The following is a 25561-nucleotide window of genomic DNA, read 5'->3' as shown; positions in this document are numbered from 1 at the left end:
CCTCTTGTCTCTCCCCCCCACTCCCTCAACCCCCGTACGTCCCCACCCTTTTTATTCCCTGTAAAGCGTCTTTGGGTCATTGAAAAGCGCTATATCAATTAAATGAATTATTAATTATTATTAAAATGTACAGGAAAATATTTTTGTTGAGATGGATGAGAATTTTCTTCTGAAGAAACTTCTAGAATGAAAGCATTTGATCAAGAAACGTTTAACCGGCATTATATATAATCAACATTTGTTCGATCATAGAATGAGTTTTCCCCCCCTCCCTCTCTTTTTGTAAAAACGGAACTGACCGATGTTTTTTTTTTTTCCTCCCGTGAAGCTGAAGCTCCAAAAAAGCAGAGTCACATTCGAGCAAACAGGGACAGAGCTCGGTGAGAACATCGAACCACAACATAGAAAGAACACAAGAGAAGTTAAGCTAAAGCTCCATTGACATACTGACAAAAAAAAAAGCACTCTTGATTTTTTTTTGACGATATGAACATAAAGTACAATTTATTTCCATGAAATAAATAAATACTATAAATAATAAATACCCCCCACCCTTGGATTATTCTATGCCATTAAATAAGTCTAATATATTGTAATTTTATGTAATGCAACAAGCTGAAATTACAAAATATATATTTTTATATAGACCCTTTTCTTTCTTTTCATTTTCTTTTTTAATAGAAAATCCAAAGGGCTTTTTTTTCTTTTTCTAATTTATATACATAACATCAGAGTGTGATTTACACGCGCTCTTTTGTGCGATTACAATGGTCAACAGCAAATTTTAATCAGAGACAGATTTACGTGTCCCTAAATGTATTTTTGATGCCGAGTTCCAAAATTTTCTTTTTTCGCCAGCATATCAGGTTTTAGAAATTTTAATCTTTTGTTTTCAACCTTGTGTAAAGTGAAATGTTTCATCTGTTCAAATTCATAGGTATGATGTTTAAGAAAAAAAATCTACCAAACCCCTAAGTCATGAATATTACTAAATATATTACATATTATATTGTTTTGAAAACCTGATGTACTAGAGAAAAATAGAAGGCAGATAAGGAAGGAATCATTGCAAAAAATCATTTAGAAAGTTTACTTGCATCTCTGATTAAAAAATGTCCTTTTTTTGACCAAATTTATTTTCATCTATCAAAAAATGCTTCCCCCGCCCGCCACCCGTGCATTATATATTACACGACATTATACACGACATTTACAACGCTTTCATTGCGACCTCTCTCAGCACACCACCATTCAAAGCATAAGGATCGGAGAAAATGAATATTGGTGACTTTTAGCTCAAAGTGATAAGGCTGTTTGAAAGAAAAAAAAAAAAAAAGTAAGCTTTCTATTTTGTGTCGTCTTAGAAGATGTGAGCTCCACAAATGATCCTCGGCTATCTGCACTGACATCTGCTTTGGAATGTTGTTTAGTTAAAAGGTCTTCTTTGTGGCGGCTGTGTTTTTCTCAAGCGCACAGAGAGGCTAACTTTCCTTGCGTCTCTTCTTGCATACAGATAATGCTGCCTTTTAACAGTAAACGTGTTGAAAAGTAAAATATTTTTTTGTTTTTCTTGTCTGAATGATAACCTGAATGATACTCAGCAGTAGTCGACAGGAAAAAAATGCATGGTTTTTTTTGGCCTTGAAAGGTGCATGCAATAAATACAAACACACTATGCGATAGTAAAATATTTACAATATCGATACACTTGTCCATAAACGGCATCGTCGTCGCTTTTGACTACACGTAAAAATGGTAGATGGTTACTTGCCAAATGAAAATTAGGGACGGGCATCCTAATCAATTAATTGGTTATTAAGAACAATCTGGGTTTAAAGCAGCTGCGACCAAATAGGACTGTGCAACCTGGCTGCAACTAACGCAGATGATGTCGAATCAGTCTCATCCATACAATATTTGCAAAAGTACAATCTTAATAGCGTGAAATTAGTCTTGAAGTTGAATCAAGTTTGAGTCATTTACCTTATTGCTCAGTAACGCTCTTTGTTTTTGTAAAAGGGAGTTCAGAACATTCTCAGATTCTACCATCCCATTAATATCAGAACAACAACAAAAAGAGGAACATCAAACAGTAATCTCATCAAATGCCCATCCCTAATTTGAGCTCTTTTAAAGTGCTTGACACAGCACAGTTGTAACTTGACTTGTTTGATTCACTTCATTCCCATTTGTCTACGAAAAAACAAAACCAAATGAGGCGTTGGCACAGTGAACACAAGATGATCACACACAGGAATAATTCCAATCAGCGTTTATCGATCTTTTTCTTGCCGCTTGAAGTAATGCTACAGGTTTTGCGACGTCCGCCGCGCCTAAACTGACCAATTGGATGGGATGAAAAGGGGAAGTGCGCAAATGAAAAATGACGGATGGCGTCCCCGCTCCTGAAGAAATGTCCCACACGACGTAAAGAGCGCGGTGATAAGGCTGGACGTGCGCTCTTAAAGATAGAGATAGGAGACCCAGTAGACTAGGTTGAAGAGCCCGAACGCGGTGGGGAAGAAGATGCGTGCGTACGAGTCAATCTTGGAGATGCGGATGTGCAAGCGGCCGTGCCGCCACGCCCCCGAGCGGCAGTCCTCGAAGCAGCAGAAGAAGCTGGTGCAGTCCTTCCCGTCCAGACACTCGTAGCCGTACTCCTCGTCGCGCTCCTGCATGTGCGTGGCGTTGTTCATCTGGATGGCCGTGGCCGAGCGTGGGCGGATGTCCACCGTGGGCGTCTGCTTTTAGACAAGGAAGCCAACAGTTAGCGCGTGGCAACCCGCGCCGATTCCCAATAGGACTCGACAATGGACCTGGTTCAAATTGACATTGCGATGCAATTTTCGCATCTCAAAGCTGCAATTTGGGTAAACAAAAACAACTTTAGCTTGATTTCCCTTTCAAAAAAAAAAAGAAAAAGCCCTCTAAGTCAGTGTCTATCATTCAGAAGGGAGACGAGGAGTATTTGAATATTGCATTTTCATCCACTTTTTATCTTAAAAGTCATGCCACTTTCTGTCGCATAGATTGGGATTCCAGCTGCATGGCAGATTAAATGCTTTGGCAGCATTGGAAGGATCCTCGACCTTGCTGATAAAATGAGGTTTCAAACCTGTCCCTTAGAAAGACTCGGCGTGTCGAGCATCACAAAAAGCTCACCGAGAATTTCACGTCACGACTTCCCGTCAAAAAAATGTGCCCTTGCTTTGAGATTTTTTTTTTCTTTGCTTGAGTCATGGGAAGAAGAGCTGCATGATATTTTTCTATCATTTAAAAATGATTATTGATTCGTCTATTTTAGGCCGTGGCGACATTGCGTGCTGTTTGAAAGCCATTATGCTGTTAGCATGCATCTTTGAATAAGCTTTGAATACTTCAAGTTGACTTCACAGACTATTCCCCACAGCCTCATTTAGCCCAACACTTGTGCATAAACCCGCCGTCCCTTTTGAAAACGACTCACAACCCCCATATGAAAAACATATGGGTCGCTTTGAGCACTTGGCAATTTTTTGGTGTGGTCTAAAGGAACCGTCACCATGTAGAGTTAATGAGGGAATTAAGGCCAGAAGGTTATGACTCAGTTCTCAAAGGGGATTGGTTTGTAACCGGAGGCGGCGCAATGAGTGGAAGCTCAAGCAGGAGAAGCATTAGCCACGTCCCGCTCACGCCGCCCGGGGCTGTGTGCGAGGGGTTGGTGTTAGCAAACAAACAAAAACAACCCCAAAACAAAAGGAACAGCACAGTGACGTTGGCAACTTTAACTGACTGAACAGTAGACAACCTCTCAGAAAACAAGGTGGTTGGGTTCCACCTCAAAGAAGAGCGGGTTTGTACTCTATCTGAATTTTTTGGAATCACCCAGAAGATCATTTGTGAGGTCATCTTGGACAGAAAAAAAAAAAAAAAAACAGGTTCTTCAGTTTGCTCCCTTCCACCTTGGATGCTTTCTTGTCTTACCTGATACTCAAAAGCAGCTCTAATTAGACTCATCACATTGTGGGGGTTGTCTGTTTCAGTCTGTTAAGGCTCTGCTGACTCTGTAGGAAGTGTCAGGTTGAGAAGCCCAACGAACACAAAGGCAAAGTTTCACTGGCAGGAGGAGAGGTAGGGTGGGTTGGGGTGGGGTGGGAGGGCTAGGGGGAGCTTTTGCAGCCACGCGCTGTGGTTAAAACGACAAGAGTGAAACAGGACAGAGGGAGCCAGAAGCAGTCCTGGACTTAATGTTCCATTGGCAACAGGATCAGTGGGATGCTCATTTAAATTGTAAAAATGCAAACAAAAAAAATAACAAAGTGCTCGAATCTGTCTGACTGGCTGCCTCCGCACTGTGCACAGCGGAGAGCACCTTTGAATGTCATTTTCTTTTCTGAAACCTGTTCATCAAATGAGGCGTATCATAAAAATGCAAGTAAGATAAAGACAGAAAAGAAAAGCAGTGTGGTGCTCAAAGAGCCCATAAATGCAGCAGAGGCATGCAAGTTAGACACAGGCAATATACCTTGGAGGAAAAGAGCCGGAGGAGCTTTTGTCCAGACAGGCAACAAAGAATGTGAGGAATTGAATTAGAGAATAAACAACAACAAACAGAAAATGAGAACATCAATCACCAGAATTGAAAAGAAAACATAAGATAATGCATGGAAATAAGACATTTCTGCACCAGTCAGGATGGAGAGAGAGGAGATACTGTAGAAAGACATACATACATGGCAACACATGGGGGAATGCGTGGTGGAATATAAAGTACTCTCCTTTTCCATTGCGCAGTCATGGCTCTTGAAAAGGTTTTGTGGAAAAACATGTCATCCATACTGTTAGCATTAGAACCAAAAACAACGGCTCTCTTGCCGTGCTTTCCGGTAATAGCGAAATTGCTCCCGCCGTATGTTTGCTCAAAATCTTACATATGTCATGAATGTCACCTTGATAAATCATATGCAGAAAAATGAAGCCATTTAAAGCTGACTCGTAGTTCCTCTCGGTTGAGCGTCGCCAATTACTTGGTAGGACGGGTTGGCTGGCCCTTCAGCAAAGCTGCGCCATTGCTTGATGGCTTCAAGGCAAGGCTGAAGCCAGCGCTCTGACATGTGACATGGGTCTAAATTACAACTGTAACAGATGTGCAGCGGATTTGAGCTTAAGGCCTCGCTCAGCGAGTAAGTCGAGGTGACAGTGATCGGGAAGATGCTCCCTTAGGGGTACTAAGCTTTTTTTTTTTTTCTGGGGGATTAACATCAGTGTAATACTTTGGGGGAGGGACAATGAGTGTGTCATTGAACTATAACCTACAGTGGATACAAAAAGTCCGATTTTTTTATATGAAAATGAAATAAATACAATTCAATAAAAAACATTTTTCTTCATTAATATGATCTATAATCCGTAAAACGCAATTAGGAGGAAATAGGATAAGATACGGTTGAAAAAGTCTACATCCCCAGTCATAAGAGGGTGTGCAGAGTTGCGCAACCACATTAGTTTAGGTCTCTATTTTTTATTTTTTTTAATCAGTCTGTTTCGTTCCATACAAATCGCGAAATAGAACATGAGCACTAAGATTTAGAAAGGCACTCACCGGGTTTTTCTTCTTCTTGTCCTTTTTGGCACTTGGCTTTCTGTTGCTGACAAAGTAGTGCAACGTGCCGTACTCTATTAGTGCAGCAAAGACGAAGATGAAACAGACGGACACAAACAGGTCCATGGCCGTCACGTAGGAGACTTTAGGAAGAGATTTCCTGGCTATGGTACTCAACGTGGTCATGGTCAGCACGGTGGTGATGCCTGGCAATGACATAATAGGCCATGATTCGAAAATGTGCATTCCTTAAAACCTGTGACAGTACAAATTAGGGCAAGACTTGACAAAAAAAAAAAAAGACACATTCATTTACCAGTGTGCTAATGAACTCTGGTGAAGCGGTGTGGAAATATTGCAGCGTTTAATCGATACAAAACGAGGATTAAGGGCCTTGTTTTCGATTATGCTCTTATCAGTTCCATTCCTAGGAGAGACGCATTAACATCTGTTTTGCACTCCCTGTCGTGCATATGGTTTATGGTTCATCTGCCATTGACCACCTACATTCCAATAAACGCCATCTGGTAATCCTTCTCCCTGTATGGTTGTCTTGCTCTAATGATGATGTGTGACAAGGCGGGGTTAGGGCACATGTTTATATGATCACTTCATACGGCATTAGCATCAGCGCCATAATACCTTCGGAATATAAATAAAGGCGCCGCCTCCTCTTTGACTAAATGGGGAGGTTTGCATTGGCCTGCTGTGAGACGTCAAGACATCTGTCTGTCCCAAGATGATTGTATAGCATTGTGAGTGAATTGGTTTATTTCTGGGTGGCGTTGAAGGATTACGAATTACTATGTCATCTGCATTAATCCACTCCCCAACCACCTGGATGCTTGTACTACCCCGTGTAATCTTTCAAAAAGGAAATTTGGATATTCGTTTCTTGGTATAATTTTAGCAGGGATTTGACGGTGTTAGCATTTCCACGCAAATCGTGTTGGAATCCGCCGACGCTCAAGTATACAATCTATTTTTAGAGATTGGCTGCAGACAAAAGTAATGACGACAACGAGGTGGGAGGAGGGTTTCTTCCCCGTTCAGCTATGCCAGATAATGACGGCAGCGCGTGGATTCCAGGTCAAGATTTTCAGCCTTTGGGGTCCAAAAAAGAAAGCTGACAGGGAGAAAGCTACATGGATGAAAAACACATTAATTCCCAAGGATGTCCCCTGCAGGTGAAGGAAGTTCAAAGCCTGACATGTTTTGTTGCTCTTTAAACTTTTGCTCTGGTTTTAGTAGCGTGTCCTTTTTTTTTTCTCCCCCTTTGCGGCAGCCGCTATTATTCCGGTGCTGAGGTTGCATCCCGGCATCTTTGCTGCTGTACTGCATAATGAATGTCTCATTAAGGCATGGGTGAAAACATGTGCCAGGATTGGATCTTCTAATCAAGATGGACTAGATTCCTGAGCAGCGCGCCTGTCTCAGAGGGAAAGAGGGGGCTAAGGAAGTAGGATGACTTCGTAGACTTAGACGGCTGTTCAGTAGGAGCTTAAGTGTCAGAGCTCTTCATATGTTCCATAGGCGAACTTATGAATGAATGAATTTACGTAACAGGGTGCGTGGGCCAGTGAAACTACAGATTGGAATGATGATTGGCAGCATTTAAAATGTAAAACACAGGCTCACCTAATGATGTCCTGGCTGGCACCGCATCCTTGTTGATCCAGAATGAGACCCAAGAGAGGACAACAATGAGAGTGCATGGGATGTAGGTTTGGATGGTGAAGTAGCCCATTCTCCTGCTCAGGTCAAAGAAGACGGTCAGCACCACATAGTCGCCTAAAAGAAAGGGTGACAAAATGGGGAAGATGAGATGTAGGCTTCCGGCCTCGTAATCGTACATTTATCAGAAAATTACAACAAATAGAAACTAGGTTGACATTCCAAGATGCCAAAAAATGCTCAATGTTCTGTTCTTATCATGTTGCAATTGTCTTCTTTGCTGAATTGGTGGGTTGCATTGTCACCCCATGTACAGTACACGCAGTTGATGCTGCAATTACAATCCCGCCCACACACACATGCTCGAAACGTAAGCCAGATCAGGATTTTTCTGGCTTCCAGAACAGAGCGCGATATCTTAGTTGAGAAAGAGTTTTGATTTTGAAACCAAATGGAGAGTGAGAGTGTGTCAACGAGTCTACCTATTTGTCAAATTCACACTTGGGCTTCAATAAACAAACTCACTCGAGTGAAGCTCTGCAGTATTGACAGCTTCACCGGTGCTAACGCATCTCTCAACTTCAAGACTTTCAATGTACCTGTCGGTATCTGTTGGCCCATCTCAGTTAATTGGCATCCCGGTGTCGGTGGCTTGTCTGCTAATTGATTAACATCAAAGTGTTAGCGGTGTCGGAAACCTCCGCTGGCCTCGCTATAGCTTGTCACCTGCAGGGCACACACTGTCATTTGTGTGACTGCGTGTGTGTGTGTGTTTGGTGAGTTCGATGGCTGCCGGCATTTTGCAAAAAAACTGGCTGCAGCTGGGGTACGAACAGCTGGCTAATAATTCTCCTCACGAGAAAGGCCACACTGGAGTTTATTGCAAAACAGACGCTGACATCTGTGTGTTTTTGCGTCGGCGCTAATGAGCGACAGAGAGACAAAGACGCGGGACCGTCGGTGTTTATTATTTTGTGACCGTCAGCGCCAGCGAGTTCTTGCCGCATCTGGATAGGAGCCCAAATCTGGCCAATCTGTCCCAGTATCCACCGCTGTTCACCGCGCCATTAAAAGTGTCATTTGTTAAACAAATGGCGGTGACCCCTACGGCATAGCCATAACCGTTCATATGTATTTTTTGCTGATGCAGGCTGGTCCGTGGCGTATGATTTGTATGCACCGTGGTACTCGAGGCGCCGACAGAGCACTAGGTTTGAATTTTATTAGCATTAGATTAGCAATAACCCTCAAACCAAGAACTGGTTAATCCATCCGTATATCCCGGCTTTGTCAGCAAGTACAAAGCCTCCTTGACAGTCCCACACTTTTAATAACAATGGTCTTTCCAACATGGCTGAAATCGGAAGCCGTAGGACTCTATCGCCATACGTTCGCCTTCATCCATTCACCGATTTCATTATAGGCCGCGGCTCTTGCCAAGAAGACATTTTGCGGAGGCGGCGTTATCGACCTGCGCCCTCCACTGTGGCAAGCTGATGTATCAGTATCAGCTCGCCTGCCATTAGAGCAGAGGGGTAATGTATTAGTTTGTTAATCACGCCCTGACTGCACTTTCAAACCACGTGGCTTCAAGGCTCAGGCGTGTGGATGATGTTTCGCAAACAAACATATGTTTGCATAATGAGGACTCGGTGTGTTTGAATGAGAGGGTGATGAATTTTTTTTGGTCCCTCTATACAAATATATTGGTGTTTTCAGTCATTGTAACTGGATAGGGGGCTGCAAAGTAGCAGAAGCCCTCATATAGAGCTCTCACGATCTAACGGTTTCTCTTATTCATGACTCTCACCACCGAGAGTTCCAATTTTCACCCAGCGAACCAGCTGTGAATGTAATGATGAAGCAGCTATATGTGATGCTATGATCTCCCATGGATCCAACAACGCCCACATCCTCAGCTCCTTCGCTATCCTGCTAACAATCAACTGATCCAAAGTGCTAACTTCTCCGGTAACAAGAACACGCAGATTACAAATTAGTACGTCCTATGCGACGCTCTCTGCCCACCGCTAATAAAATGAATTTCTCATCCATCGCTGTAATTATGTTGCTTTTAAGTCAATCAGTTTCTATCTAGACAAGGACAATTTTTTGCTGACCCAACCCGTGCAAAAAAATACTGACAGCAGCACAAACCTGCCATGGAGATTTCTTTTTTCTTTTTTTTTTATTGAAGATCCCACATTTACTTCAAGCTGATGTAATCTACGGAAAGCAATAAAAAACTTGGCAGGCTTGATCATTCATCAGAGATCAGCTCTTTATTGTTCGCGGCAACACATTTAACAAAATGAGAGCCAGAGCGATGGGTGGGAAGGAACAATAATTCTTTCAGCTTTAGCCTTAGTGTGAGTATATACTATACAAAAAATGTTTAATTATAATATTGGCGGCATGACTCTTATCCGAGTAAGACGGAACATTAGCGCCACAGGCAGGTATGAAACCTGGCATGCTAATTTTGTATTGCTGACCAGATGAGAAAAAAAACAAAAAAAACATGAGAATATCATATTGTCATTTTGCTAGCAGTCAAGTTGTAAATTGGCGGAGATATGGATGGGCAGCAGGCTGCTGACAGGCCGTCCTCTCAACGCTTGTGGACAGTATAAGAGGTGACAGCCAATGTAAATGTGCAAGTTTGAAAGACAGGAAGCCTGCTAATGACCGGCCGGGGTTAAGCCTTGGCTACTTGCCACCATCAACGGTATTGGCCATAATGCGAGCTCATCACTTTTTGTTGACATGAACAACAGCCGTTACCTGGTTGTGGTCCCTTTCGGCTGATGTGTCTATTTTTATACTTGTCATGATTATCAATAGTTTTGTTTTTAGTATTTTATAAGGTAACCACTGCACTGTATATGTAACTATAAAGTGATTGACAGGTTACGTTTTACAAAAAAGACAGCAATGCAAAACACCGTCGTATAATTCATCCAATGGTTCCTTTTCCTCCTCCTGTTTCTGTTTACTTCAACCTCACCTTGTCTAAAAATGGATGCATTTGTTTTTCTCACACTGAGCAGAGATGTGATGCAAAGCCGTTATGTAAGCGTGTGCTTAAATTCAACGCTCACCCCCCTTTCCCTGGTTCTCTTCATACCGCACATCGTCTCAGTCGCCTTTTCACGATTAATACAACATGCTCTTGTGTCTCACAATGATGCAATAAATTGCTCTTTACAATAGCTATAAAGACTTTTATTAGATGGGTAAAATTTACACGCCTAAAAGTCTTTTGTTTGTCCTGGGTTATCATCTAGAGTCCTATTTTATGCATATTAGTTATCTTAGGCCAGCGATATTACTTCTCATTCTTTGTTGGTCTAGTCATCACATATTTTTCCAATGACTATGTTTTCAAAATGTCAAGGCTCGTACCATGCAAATCCACATGAAAGGCAAACCTCTCCAAAAGCAACGTCGCTGATACAGTTGGCCTGTTTTTTTTGTTTTTTTTTCCCTATTCAGCCCCTCTTTTTTGAATACCCTTGCTTCCCTCTACTCGATGACCTCCATCTATGCCTACCAGCACCTCAACTGAAAAACAACCTCAATACTTCCCATCCCCTCACAATATCATTTTTATTTTAGATGCCATGTACTGTTGTGTCCTAGTTTCTCCAAGTGTGGTCGTGCCAATGAAAAGTAAATGCAGGAACGGGAGCACAGGTGTATAATCTCATAAACCCATCTTTAATATCCGCAGTCGAGCAAAATTATTTAATACCATTGTCCATCAGTTGTTTAAAAATCAAAAAAGCAAGCAGTGAGCCTCAATGAGATGAGTATCTTCGGCATTGAGCCACGACTAGCAAATGTATTGTCTAGCTGCCACATCACGTGAGGAACAAAATATTCCTCCATTTAGGTAGGTCCGTTGACTCTTCCCCATATGGACGAGTTCAACAAACACATCAAGAAAGATGATTTGCCGTGAAAAAAAGTGGCGACTTGTGAATCAGAAATGTGACGACTGCAGCGCAAGAGAGAAAGAGTGGATGACTGGAGGAGGAGATTAAGAGCGAGTAGCTATAATAGGAATGGCGTCTCACTGTGGCTAATGGATTGTTTCGGCACTCTTTAACCTCCTTTCTCTTAATAAACACCGGCTGATCGTCATCTGATTAAAGAGCAGAAGCATATTTTCACAGTCTGTCATTTAGTCTTAGAGATGACCAACCCTGTCTATGAAACCAACAAGAACATATTTGTGTATCAGCTTACACCGTCATTTTTTTTTTTGTTTGGTTACAAGATTGACTTATCACCGCAAGGTAGGCTTTAGGACATCTCCTCTTCTGCTACTTTATGGCAAGGTTTTATATCCAATCAGGACTACAATGTCTCGGTAACAATAAAACAAACTATCGGCGCCGGTGTTTTATCGCTTCCCCTTTCTCCTAACCACTTTTCTTGATTAAACCAAGCAGCCTTTGACAAGCGACCTTGCCTCAGCCGTTATATTTTCCCTCACGTCAGCGATAAACTGTTCCCGTGTCAATAATTCTACCCATATGTGTGTTACTTATCACTGCGTCTAAAACACATGTCACCTGCGAATGCCCTGCTTGGCGTGTTTTCACTAAGTGTAACAGATTTGAACAGGTTCCGCCCTCCCCAAGCAAAGTCCTCACAATTTTATTAACGTCATTTGACTACGATAAAAACATCTTTATGACGTCTGTGTGGATTCACCAAAAATAATACACCCATTCAAATGTAAAACCGTATCAGGATGTTGCATGCAAATTTTATTTCCCCGCTCTGAGGACACCATATTTGGCATATTGTTATCTTGTGGCGACAGAACTGTAACCACTGTGGTTGTTTATGACTACGTCTTTGGGGATTAAGGTCTACATCTCTATTTGCAGCCACGACGGCCTAAAGATAGAACAAGGATATGCTTGGTCATGCTATAAGAGGGAATGGCGTTGTGGCTTGCTTTTCTCAAGCTTGTTCCTTTCAAGTGCAATGCACCCCCCCGATGAATTTGTCCCATCAACAAATCATCTGTAAAGTGTGGAGCTCCGTAATCGGGACGCTGATGTGTCTCGGGGCTTTCTCCACTCAAGCTGAATCACACAGGCGGACGCATACAGACAACAGCAGCGTGGCTTTCGGAAGGTCAATCTAAGAATAGGTTTCCACACATCTCAGGCGGACAAACAAAGTCGTTGAAACGTGCGTTATTCTGTGACGTGCTTGAAAGGCATTCACACGTATGTGTGGTTGTACGTAGCAGATGCACATATGTACGCGGGTTTGTGATGCTTAAATTAAAACCGTCCATGAGTCATCGTGAAGAGGAGCTACCGAATGAGACAATCAGTTGGGAAATTACACGGCTAGCCTTTATGCTTGAACGAAAAAGCCTCTAGGACATCCTTCTTAGATGTTTTTAGGTTTTTTTTTTTCGCTAATTTGTGCTGGAACTATGACTCACAGACTTTGTGAGATCTCTCTGTGGATCTGAGTAATGGAAGCGTAACATGAATGCATTATAAATAACGCTGTGACACCATTTTAAAAATCCAAAATGTCTCCCTCTATGCTTTTGCGCAGTTTGTACGCATGATCTTGGAGGTGGACTGTTTTAGTTGACTTTCAAAGACTACACACATTTTTATGTAACAGTTAACACATTAGCGGTAATTTCTGCATGACATATCATTTTTCATTTTGTTTTTCTCCATGTAAGCCTGGGAGTGTGTGAGTGAATGCCCCGTTGATAAAAGCAGGTCTCGGCAGTGCATGCGGTCTTGATGGGAAGTGACATGTTGAGAGACGCTGCCTTTGGACACTGGCTGAGTGGGGAAGCAAATAGACGCAGACGCCCTCTTTATTAAAAGCTACGTCAAGAGCAGCAGATGGCCTGTCAACCCCAAGCACCCATTTCATTATAAAATCGATTTTATTTTTGTTAAAGCATGTCTGGTTCTTATCACTTTTTTTGGACAACTAATCTGATCACGGTCAGGACAATGAGATGGAATAAGCGCCTCTGGCTGAAGCCAGTTCACCTGCCTTGCTTGTCTGCTAGGATTAACGTTATTTCCAGTTGCCTTATCTGACCCATTCTAACGCAACAAAGAACCTGAATCGTAATCATCTTCAAACTTTTAACTTGTCCTTGAATGATCTGGGGAAAGAAAATAAGTCAATCTGCTCCTCAGATGCATTTTGCATTCTGTGCAGAAAGAACACATTTTGATATCATTTCCGCAGCTCTCGCCAAAGTGCAAAGAAGGGGGTGGGGGGGGTGCACTTTGCGGCCAGGCTCTCTCTCTTAACAGACTGCTCGTTGAGGCAGATGTTGTGCTCGCCCAACTGGCAGCAGGTCAGAAACCCAAAGTGACTGCAAAATGAGACAAGGGGTCTCTCAACCGCAGTCAAGGTTCTCTGCGCTGACAACAGAGCAGATGGCGACTTGGCTGCTGGCGGAAATAACAAACCCGATCAGAGAGGCATGCTACGAAGTCTTCACCGCATTTAATCCGCCTACGCAGATTGCCTTTTCGTGATGTCACTTGGCAACGCCCTGATTACATGGAGAAGTTTGAAATGCAACTCACAGCTCTTAGGTAAAGCACATCAGCACATTTTGTGTTGCCGTATCTTGACGGAAAGATTTGTAGATTTTGGCACCCCGCCATGATATCTGCAGCAGTGGACTATCTGACAGGCGGAACTGCAACCAACCGCTTAGCTGACACTCCAAACAAAGCTTGACTGCTCCACAGAAGCGAGTGCTGCTCAACTCAACACTTCCAGACCAATTTATGAGCTTCACTTTGTTCCACTTTTTCCCCTCTACTGTATGACATTCATTCTTCATGGCAATTTCCAACGTCAAAACATAAGCACAGAACACAGAAATTCTACAAAAATCAAAATATTTCACAACAAAATAATATACTTGCTTCGAAGTGGTCTTACCCGAGACGGTCCTGACAATCTCTGAGGTGTTCCTCAGGCCTACAAAGGAGAACTGGTAAAGCCTCCAGGAGCGGATGTCTCCAACCTCCACTGAGCTCCTCTTCCACTTGTACACAATCTCCTCCCTCGGGTAGCCATCTATGCAGGAGAGAGACGAGGAAGAGGACGAGAAGCTCAGCGGATTAGCCAAAGCGCCGTGCACAACAAACATTTCATCCCTTACAGGGGTTCTCTCTATAGAGTTGCACTCGTCATTTGTTTTATCACAGGAAAATCTATTTAAGTCGGCAAGCTTACAAAGCATCCCCTCCTAAAAGTCAGATGGTGTTTTCTGTAAACCCAAGGTTAATTAAAATGACATTTATTGGCAGTAAGGATTCACTCAAGATTTCTTCTGCTGGCTTCGGTACAGCACGTGGACTTTCTTCAGAGTGCTTTCAGGCATGATGTTGCAAATGTAGGTTGGGATTTTTGGCTAGTGTGTAGGCCGGCACAGGAGGACGAGCTGGCTCTGACCACCTACCATGAGTGTGTAGGTGCCAAAAGATTTGATTGGAAGATCTATAGGCTTCATCCAATTTAAATGAAGGACATATTTTGGCACAAACTAGTTTCTTTCTCTTGTTGCTTTTGGAGCTATTTACAAAGCCTTTCCCCAGGAGATGTATCCCTTGGTGCTTCTCTCTGTATATCCATAGAGACCTCATTAGCATAACTTTACCCCTCCTCTCCTCTTCCCAAGCGGCCAGCGCAGCGTTTCAACTCGTAGTACTTTTGAAATGTTCCTCAGCAAAGTAATTGAGTCCATCTTTTTGGTTTTTCGAAATGCTTTATTCAATCATTAACATACACTATGAAGGCCGCGCCTTTCATGTTGGAACTTGAATAGGCACCTTCTTTGCATGGCCATGATCATTTCCTGGCCAAAGAATAGCAATTTTGAAAAAATAGTCCACTTGAATAGGATGCATTCAATCACTGATTATTTGATTCCAACATTGGTACTGGCCTACTATATGAAATCGTCTAGGCAACATTATTTGAAAAAAATATCAGCCGACTATGTATGCACTTACAGCTTGAAAACTCCAAAGGACACGAGTGCTCATCCATTGGGAAGTTGTTCAGTTTCAGTTGGCATTCAGCATCAATGGTCAACCTGCAGAGAGACAACATTAACTTGGTTTAAAAAAAAAATTAAAAAACACCCTCACAGCACATTAAAGATGTTGTTTGATAATAAATGGATGTTTATCGTCTCTGCAGCGCACCTGTCTTATGGCCACTTTTCGCACTTGAGGGACCTTGAAGTCATTACAGTCATTAAACGTACTGTTAATAAAGGAACGACCTCAAGTGACATTGCCCGTCGGCGCCGACGCTATTGTCATGTATCATTGTCGAGCGTAGCGCAGCGGTCGGTCATCCCAATTAACTAGCGCGTGCGTTACGAGTTATTCGAAATTAATGAAGTGGCGAGCCAGTGTTCTGCATAGAAGAACATCAATCATGACTTGATTGAGTCTGATGGACTTTAGTTTCTTATTATCTCTCCAGATGTATTGCGGTGTCTGTAGAAAACATCTGCTGACAGTAAGAAAATAAGCTTGGTCAACATGTTTTTTTATTCCAAAGCATTCTTTCAATTTGGTCACCGTAGATTTTTAAGATAATCTTTTATGATCAGATTTAATAACTCACCAGGGTCAACCCTGACTTCCTACCTGAGCGTGTAGAGGATTCGCCCGTCGTTCCAGATCCGAAGCATGCGATTAGGCGTTGTGATCCAGTGGGCGTCAGCTTTCTTGGAGTTGCGGAAAAACGTATCGGGGATCCAGATCTTGCCGACCATGTTGCTGTTGAGACGCAGAACCTTCATCGTGCTGTTAAATTTGAGCCTTCTGTCGTACCAGGTTTGGGCAAAGAAGATGTCGATGGTGTATTCCTGTGGATGAAAAAACAAAATGTTAGATTGACTTCTTACTTTAGTCTCTCATCTGCCTGAAGCCATCAGTGAGCCATTTTTCTTAGACCCAATAAGTGTTCTCAAAGCAATGGCTCTTTTTTTTTTTTTTTTTTTTAAATCCCCAAAACTGAAGAAGAACATTTTGACTGCCTCAACCTTAAAATGAATGGGCCAATGATCAACTAATGCCTCTCATTTCTCGGCTGAGGGGCTATCAAACCTCATTACCGGCTGGAGTAAAATCTACTGTCTTCTTTTCAGTCCCTTTGAGAGCAGGCTAAGAATGTGAGGAAGTCAGATGAATGGAAGACCAGATGACATAAGCCCGGCCGGACGTAGCGGGGGAATAAAAGTCCAGGAAGCTATTGAGACGGAACTATCGGTCTTTTCTGACTTATTTACTTACTTGGACTGGTTGAGCCTGAGGTTTCAAGTAAAGTACAGCGGGGAAAAATAAATAAAGAGGGCACTTGAGTGCAAGAAGCCATAAAGCCATTAACAATGTGACAAAGCTGAACCTTACAATAAAACCCAAACCCATTCAAATAGTTCCAAACAGAAGCTAAAAAAAAAACCTGCTTCCTCACTGGGCATCATTGCCCAAGTAGTTTTTGCTCACTGGAATAGTTGTGAAATTTAGGTATCTCATTTGAGGGTCCATGGATTTGTCTGCATCCGATATTGATTGCATTCTTTTCAGCTAGTACAAAATCAAATATGCAAAATGTAGCCTGCATTAAAAACTGCATTTATACGGTATTGTCACATATTTATATCAGCAAAGGTCAGATTTTAGATCGTCCCATCCTTGACCTCGCTCATACCTAAAGCCATACTTTCCATAAATTCCCACTTCATAATTAAGAATATGAAATCGCGCTGGTGCTGAGATGCCATTTACTTCCCATTAACTGCAAAGCTCCCACGTTTGTCATGTTACAGTGTGAACAAAAGGCCCCGTGGCTGGATTACATATGAATGTGAGGCAATCCATCAACCTTTGCAGTACCCTCCTCGCGCATATGCTGCCATGCACAGATTCCCTGATGCAAGCACAAACGGCAAATACTGACACAGCCCATCCAAATCGATACCTCGCTGTGAATGCAGCCGACGACTTCTTGCATATCTATGACAGACGTGATAAAACGTTCAAAAGCAGCAAGGTATGGGTTGGGCTCGTTTAGCTTCGTGGCTTAAATGCTCAAAACCAAACAATACTGAAAATATGCTATATCATAATGGGCAACAGCTCCCTATGGATGAGGTGTCATAAGCCGTATGTAGTGAGAACCACTGAATAGTTGATCCGGTCCGGGGCAAAGGCTAGCGAAGCTGTTTCAGCCGCTGATCGACAGCAAAGCTGCAAAAAAGATTAGAACAAAAGCCACCGAAGCCGGCGGCCGCCGTGCCGAGGTGTGCCGGAGCAGCACGTTAACTGGCCAAGAAAACACCCCAACGTTCCGCTCCCGTCTCCCCAAAGCCAGGACAGGATGAATTTAGTAATTGATATTCTTCCTAAACGGCAGATTAAACAGTTCATTCGCAACGGCGGCGCTTACCATATTGATGGCGTTCACTGGGCCGATGCTGTTGACAAACATGTCTGTGTGGATCACTGTAGGTTTAACTGCAGCGAGAAAAAGCACAAGGATTGTTCAGAGAACATTAGGAAACTATTGTGATTTACAATACCTGGTGTTAAAACGTAGCATTAGTTTGAACGCAGTGTGCCTAATTTCTTCTGTATATCCTAAACACTAAGTTTCCATCTGCTCACTGCAGCGAGACACACGGATTCAAGTAGCCAGTCGATTTGTGAACATGTCAGACATGACAAAACGAGCGTGTCAAACGGAAGGCCAGATCGCGTCAGATGATGTGAGTCAGCCGTGCCGTACGCCGCTATCCAACCCGTACGGCTGACTCGACGTGACGTCCGAGATGGCTCAGGTAAAGATACAGGGCTGCCTACATGGGCCGTATATTGAGTCTCGCTAGTTGCCATGCATTTTTCATGCCAGGCATACGCGTCAAGTGCATCGCAGGACATAGGAGTGTGCAACATCGTGCGTGATAACACACCATGTGTCTTTGGTGAGGTTCTGACATATTGTGTGTTATGTCATGAATAGCAGAAAATGACTGGCTTGACTTAAAGAGCAGACTGTGTGCATTGCTTATTTAGGATGAGCCTATTCGAGTGTATATAAACGCTGACACAAAACCTGGAGTATTTGCTCGAGTGTATTTAAAGGCCGCTAAAGTCCTCTCTGGTAGCTTCTGTCGGCTAACAAATAAACATTCTGAACTTCAAAGGTAGACGCAATTAGGGATTCAGTTCAATCCACAGTATGCATGGGAGAGAAATTTTGTTTCTCAGTGCAGTAAGGCTGGTTACTTGATTGGCTGTTTGGAGTTTCAGACGACAGTATAGCCGGCTAATTATAACCCTGCGGTATCTGTGAAATTTTGACAGCAGACGTTGGAATCGTGAAAGAAATGTGTGAGAGGGAGATCAGAGCACATTTGAAGATGACGCTCGGTTATGGCGATGGCAGCCGGCCGTAGAGACTTTTATGTGTTGCTGTGGGCTGATGCAGCCACCCGATGCAGATAAATGAGATGATGCTGTTGAATTTCAAGCACAGGCACCTATGAAGACTGAAGAAGAAGGATTGTGCCCTTTATGAAATCTGTCACACTCAAAAGCAAATTAAAAAAAAAAATCTGTCAGGGAACAGAACATCAGTGTGTAAATAGAGTCAGCCAGGTGAACTTTATATATGACCACGTCGCAAAGACGCTGACACCGTGCAAAAACATGATAGCCATTTCAAGGATGAAACCAAGCACTTGTTTAATGGAATGCCGTTCAGGTTGTAAAAGGATTGGAGTGGCTCTATCAAATCCCGCAACCCACCAAAAATGACAAGAACTGGGAACTGTTTTGCTTCCGAGCATTTTTCAATGAGGAAATTGGACCCTTGAATGTTGTTTGTCATTCTGCCCACAATCAGACAACATATTAGGAGGAGATAAACCAAAGGTCTGCTTGGGCAACAAATTGTACAAACGAGCCTCCCTGGATTTTTAACACCGACGTTCAGTGCTTAGTTTGCTTGTTGATGGCGGCATGCATAAAACCAGGCTGCGTGAATTGCTTGTTTTTCCAAAGATCATTTCTTGATACTTTCATATGCATTGAATTGTATTTTTTCCCCTCCCCACTCCCTCCGTACTAGCTTATTAGCAATCATTTACAACACTCCGTCTTTGGACAGCTTCTACATAATGACAAATAGCATCATCTTTCTGCCACGTCAGAGAGACGAAAGATTTATTAGGCAGGTCTGCATGTTAATAGCTCCAAGTAGAAAGGTAACACTGAAAGGGAAAAGTGTTCATCTTCAGGAAGATCATGTAGGGGCAATCCATTCGTTTTTTTCCCCACCGCCGTCTATCGTGTCAGATTTGTGTACGAGCTATTACAAGGAAATTATTTATACATATTAGTTGTGGATACAGTCCAGCTAGATTGAAGAATAGAAGGTAGCATTATAGAAGAGGATTTGACAGATAAGCAATTTCCCTGAGATCTACGGAGCCATTAATCATGTGTTGTAGAGTAGCGGACAACACGGCCTATTCTGACCGGTTCGGATGACAAGGCGATGTATACTACATTTGTAGAAAGGGGAACTGTCTTTGTGAAGGAAGAAAGCCGCCATGACTTGATACAAAACATTGATTTTCATTGTACGCCAATGACATTGTTATGGGAGTCATTTACGTGTCTCCACTTTTATTGTTGCAAAGTAGTCAATTCTCTGCGGTCTCCTGTTAGCGTTCACAACTTTTGTCTATAGCAAAGAAGTTCCGCTTTGAAAAATCAGCACCTACCTCCGATGTCGGGTCTCAGTTTGTTGTCGTATCCATCCAGTAGGCCATTAAGGATGTGCGTGACGTCACTCTCGTACACCTTGGGGGTCAGCACCCATGTTTTGTTGGTCACCTCATCGTCGTCATCGGTCTGGAAGGAGCTGCGATGAAGAGTAGAACGCATGCACTTTTTATTTATTTTTTAAACCTTTGATGTCCATCCATTCTCTGAGCTGCTTCATCTTTCGAATAAAGAGGACGGTCTCGAGTGGACTGCGATAACTCCATATGCTTTGAAGTGATACATACATATTGACTCGACTGGAAGGATAGAGCAAAATGACTGAAATATTTGCCATGTCCTAAAGATGCTTTAAGGGCTTCGGGGAGTCTTGGAGAAGATAATTTTCTCAAATAAGCTTCTTCACCTTGCCGAATGAAAAAGTAATAACATCTCAAGAGCCCTTAACCGTGAATGTCACTAAGGCATGGGAGGAAAAAAAACATCTTGCTCTTTCACAGACATGCATGCATGATGTTGTTCTATAGTTAGTGTATATTGTGGTCAGAATTTGAGAACATTAGGTCTGATCATGTCTGTGGTTTGTTGCTGAGCGTTAGAAACAACAGTAAGGACAAAGGGGAAATAAATGTGGGCAGATTGACATACAAAGACATACACACTCGTATATAGCTGACAGAAATAGAATTCCAATATAGTGCAGCTTTGTTGGCAGACTTTGGGCAGATGGCCCGCAAGCACACAAGAGCAATCTTGAACGTGCACTGAGCTTTCTTTTAGTAAGGTGACGAGAGGAAACAAGACTTGTGGATCAAATAATAAAGTATGAAAAAGGGGGAGGCGGGGATAACGGATCTGATAGCATTCTCATGTTCCAAGGCCGAGAGCCAGGAATAACAGTTTGACCTGCACTTTTCCTTCCACTGCCTTAAGAGCCATCATATGCCATCCATTTCCACTTGGACATCCGGGTCGAAACATTACATGGAAATTATATTACTCAGGTGGACACTTCGGTATAACCCAGAAAGTTTCTAGCGGCTTATGTTTGTGCAAAAATAAGTTCATATGATCGCCATTTGAGACAATGAAGAATTAGGGTCCGCTCATATTTAAACACATCTTGTTACATAAGCAAGCTTTGAGTGTAGCTTTATACTAAATTGTTATTTATGCGATAGATTGGACCATATTTGTCATTTGCTGGTGTATTATTGTTGGTCCAATTTTGAGTCGTACGACCACATTGAGGGTTTGACTTTGGAGGTTCCACTGTAGATGGAAAAGCTCCAAATGTAAGCAGATCAAACGAAAGAGCCATGTGTTCCTCCGCGCAAGCAGATCCGTGGTCCTGCTTGCTAATTGAGTACCTGAAGGTCCGCCGAGACGCCTGAGCCAAAGTTTGTTTTTCATGCATATGCATGTACACGTCTGCGGTTGAAATGTCTCGTTCAAAGCGTTCCCGTACTTCATAACGAGTAGAAATTGCATCTGCTCTGCATGCCGCACTAATTTCAACTAAAGCGACGGCCATCCATTTGGCTTTACTAAAGCGATGAGACCATTGATAAAGATGATCACAATATCGTTAGTGTCGTCCATTAGCGTCCACAGTGAGGGAGGACAAGTTTGCGTGTTGTACTCGTAGCGCGGCAAATAAACATGCCCAACTCAAATGAACCTTTGTGCTTATCACTCCTCAACATGAAATTAGTTGTACGCCCGTAAAGCAAAACAACAGCCCCCGCTTTGGATGTCACATTGTGACCACGCTCCTCCTACACGGTGGCGCCATTAGTCACTAAATCAAAATCTAACGCCACCAACCAGCTTGTCCGGGAACAGATTCTCAAGTGGGTCAGTGCCGTTATATTCGCTCCTGACCTCTGGCAGGAAATGTTTTTGGGCTGAACTGAAAATAGATCACATGTATTCAAACTGGCACTTTATTAAAGTACAACATAATGAGATCCGAAATAAGAGCATATCAGTAGATTGCAAAAAATTGGAGGAAAAGTCACAAACTACATTAGAACAGGAAAAACAAAACTGAATTCTATCAAAATGCTCTCAAACAAAAATTTTAAGTCAAGTCGTCCTAATTTGGATTCAAAGAATAATGTCAGAGACAGCAGGGACAGAGACTCGCGAGAAAACCAAGCGTGTAACGCGCAGCCGCCTCTTCTTGTCTGACTTTGGCTCCATCGCCATGCCAACTGGGGTGAGCAGCGAGTCACCATCGCTGCGGCCACCTCCGACCCTCCAAGCTGAAAAGATTCTGACCTCAATACCTTGGTGATGAATACAAAAGACTCTCTAAAATGCAAGCAAAGTGGCAGCTCCCGTTTTTGTCTTTTTGAATGCTCGAGACAAGCAAAATTTGACATCCATCCATGGAATGAGATGCAAATTGTAATCAGTGTTTTCAAATGATGCGTCTTGACGCCACTTTTCAAATGATAACAATAGACCAATGCATTTGGAGTTTCCCTTTCAAGAGAACAATCCTCCATAATGCACCCATAGCAATTTTTCTGATACAACGGTCTTGGAATTGATGTTGCAATATCTCCAAATGACCTTGTGTGTTTCAAAGTTGGACCCTAAGGCCATTTTGCTGTGACTTTACTTCTTGCGGAGGTGTCCATTGTGTCGTTTCATGCTGTGTGATGCAATCAGACGTCACAACATATAGTAAGAGCCAATAAAAGTAACATATTACTTAAAGCGGGCCTTGAGAAAGATGTCTTATGTAAGTGTCAGATGACAGATTCAGATATTTGGTGTTGCTATTGAAGAAAACTTGCACTGTTTGATTAGATGGCCAATTAATTAGTTACAATCACCAAACACTGCGATGCTTCATGATTGGTCTGAGTCACGACCACTGGTTCAACATTCGCTTTGCTTGCACAAACTAGACCCAATCAAAATCTTCCCTTGTGAAAGAGTGCTCATTTTTTAGATTAGTCGTACAATCATGCTGATTGTTGTCATTAATGAATGTGTAGCCAATATAGAGTAGATTACAACACGGCAGCACAGATTGTTTTTATCCATCTCGGTCGGGGAGGTGGGGGCGGCATTTTGCTACTTCTTGTCGACTAAAAATGACATCACAGTGCCAGTGCAAGTGGGAAAATGGCCACCCCCTGAATTGGATATACGCAGGGGGATTTTGCTGCTTTATTTATATTCCACAAACATAATAAGCAGAAGACTGCTTTTCGGCTATTGTAAAGAACATGTTTGACTCGTTCGAGGTCAGGCATTTTGTGAACGACACAACCCTCAAAACATTAAGTGCTTGAGCTATTTGGGCAAATACTCTATAAGTGAGTTGATGTATGGCATAGTGACAACCAGTGGAAACCATAAATAGATATACTGAATACTTAATGCCATTCTGGAAATTACACTGCACGACAATACAGCACACTTATCTTGACCGATCAAAATTGAGCATTAATAAAGGCATAATCTTTCAAGACAGCTCTTTTACTGAATGTATTAAGCTTATGTACCTAATGAAGTGACCTGTGATGGTCTATGCCTCCATTTTTTCTCCCCACACTCTATCCCGAAACTGACGACAGCAAGCATGCTCTCTTTCTCCATCTCAACTAAATCCATATATGTTCAAAAAAAGCACAATAGTCATGGAAACGCACGAAGTGCATTGATGGTTTAAGCTGCAGGAGACATTTCTGCATCTGTGCTGTGCCTTATTACTTCTCTAGAGTATGCAACCGTCTGCCATTTTGAAATTTTAAAAAATACACTTATTTGACAGATCGTGCACAATCTGCTCTCTCCTCGCTTCCTCTGTAGCCGTCATCGCACACAGTTGCATGCACGTAAGAGCCGTGCAGCTTTTTGACTTAAATACACTTGATCCTTGCAAACAGCTTAGCGCTCACTATATGTAGCATCACTTTAGCTCGCCTGTGCTATTTTAACAGCAGCCTCCGATCATGCACAACAGCCCTTAAATATTAATTATGACGCTCGACGTGGGCTCTAAAGTCATTCCTCGGTCTTTTGCATGCAAAACAATACATATACAACACGTTATACACGGACAGCGTGTGGGTGTTTAACGGGTGACGTTAGACACACCGATGCAAACGACAAATACGTTGTAACGATGAGCTCAATTTGGTGGTAGTATCGTCGACTAGGCGAAGGCTAACGCTAGCTAACAGAGAATCATCATAACACCGTTTTGGAGACGATCTCGCCTACCTGGTGGGGAGGTTGACGGCGATGAAGAGCCACAGGAAGAGCTTGCGTGCAAGACAAGGAGGCTTCGCCATGGCCGTCGAGCACTTGCGGGTTAAATTTGGTGAAGTCGCCGCCGCCGTCCTCGTCATCCTCACCATCTTTTCGTCTCCTCGCCTGGTGCAGATGCCCGTCTTGTTTAGTGCTTTCCCAGCCCACGATGCATCACGCAGGTTTTTTTTTTTTTTTTTCCCCCACGCGAGAAGCCCCGCCAGGCTCGAGATCGTCCAAAACAAAAAGATGAGGTGAAATAATATTATCTCCCCAAAAGCCGTTTTAAATAACCAAATAAGATAAAAATGGGAAAAAAATCCCCCCTTTAGTTGAATAGGCCCTCGAATTACACACCTAGTGAGATGTGAAAGCAGCCTGGGTGTGAATGCAGATTAAAAAGAAGGCTGCAGGGCTGGCAAGAGGAGCCGAGGCACGTTGCTGCAGCACGGATCAACACACGCGTGATTTCACCACACACGCACGCAAGCTCTCTCCACGGCATCATTAGCCGCATGCTAAAAGACACCATCAAGTAGTTGGCTCGACTGAAAGTTGTAGCGAAGCATTTCAGACGTTATTGCAAAAAAGAAATCACAATAAATGATTTGATCATGCAGGGTAAAAGAAAAACTAAAGGCTGTCGGTTGATCTAAAACTTAAAAAAAAAAAGTTCTCAAACATTTCATACACTAGTGCAATCTAATTAGCGTCATTTTCATTGTTTGCCATCATTTGAATGCGTGTTTGTGTGCGAGAGCGACAGAAAGCGAGTTGTGATCGTTCAGGACCATGGACAGCTCCAATAGCGCTCTACGCAAGAGCGATCAGGACCACGGACAGCACCCCCCACTTTTGTGCTCAAATCCGCTCGTCTCCGGCAGACGGGAGGCCCAGAAATATGCTTGAACCTTTCAGGTGCTAGGCGGAATGATTGACTTTTGGGGTATTTTCTGATTTTTCTGGGGTACACCAAATTTCCACCTGTGCCCATAGGGAACAAATAATGAATCTGTATCAGCAACAACCTGCTGAGTTTTGCGTCAGACAGGCATTGCTCCCCCAACCAGTCTATTATAAACCTTTGAGTTATTTAAACCTTCCACCTCTTAATATTGATTGCTTATTTCTATTTTCCTGTTGTACCGAGCAGTCATACACTGACATTAAGTGTCATTTGCAGTGACTGTTCCAAATT

General features: G+C 42.7%; 1 protein-coding gene across 4 annotated transcripts; it reads right to left on the bottom strand.

Moving 5' to 3' along the window:
* Positions 1-318: 318 nt before the first annotated feature.
* On the bottom strand, positions 319-24848 carry gabrg2 (gamma-aminobutyric acid type A receptor subunit gamma2). 4 transcript variants are annotated; one of them, XM_037269676.1, is made up of 10 exons: positions 24337-24848; positions 20091-20230; positions 17750-17817; positions 15946-16166; positions 15298-15380; positions 14222-14359; positions 7220-7372; positions 5582-5787; positions 4505-4528; positions 319-2744 (listed from the first exon to the last, which is right to left on the bottom strand). In XM_037269676.1, the coding sequence occupies exons 1-10, from the start codon at positions 24471-24473 to the stop codon at positions 2463-2465; spliced, it is 1452 nt and encodes a 483-aa protein (XP_037125571.1). In that variant the 5' UTR covers positions 24474-24848; the 3' UTR covers positions 319-2462. The 4 variants fall into 4 exon arrangements, with proteins under 4 accessions (XP_037125571.1, XP_037125572.1, XP_037125573.1 ...); XM_037269677.1 differs by having other exon boundaries at positions 319-2741; positions 24337-24847; XM_037269678.1 differs by lacking the exon at positions 4505-4528 and having other exon boundaries at positions 24337-24847.
* Positions 24849-25561: the final 713 nt, after the last annotated feature.

This window comes from Syngnathus acus, chromosome 14, assembly GCF_901709675.1.
Source record: "Syngnathus acus chromosome 14, fSynAcu1.2, whole genome shotgun sequence".
NCBI classification, from domain to species: domain Eukaryota; kingdom Metazoa; phylum Chordata; class Actinopteri; order Syngnathiformes; family Syngnathidae; genus Syngnathus; species Syngnathus acus.
The sequence above is the reverse complement of the archived record's forward strand: the minus strand, read 5'-3'. Positions and strand labels throughout refer to the sequence as shown.

Excerpts from the sequence above, each read along its gene's own strand:
- gabrg2 (XM_037269676.1), bottom strand. The coding sequence starts at position 24,473 with ATGGTGAGGATGACGAGGACGGCGGCGGCGACTTCACCAAATTTAACC. Across the intron at positions 16,167-17,749 it reads CAGTGAACGCCATCAATATG|GAATACACCATCGACATCTT; the intron begins GTAAGCGCCGCC and ends TTTCATCCACAG. Across the intron at positions 15,381-15,945 it reads CGAATCCTCTACACGCTCAG|GTTGACCATTGATGCTGAAT; the intron begins GTAGGAAGTCAG and ends GTCTCTCTGCAG.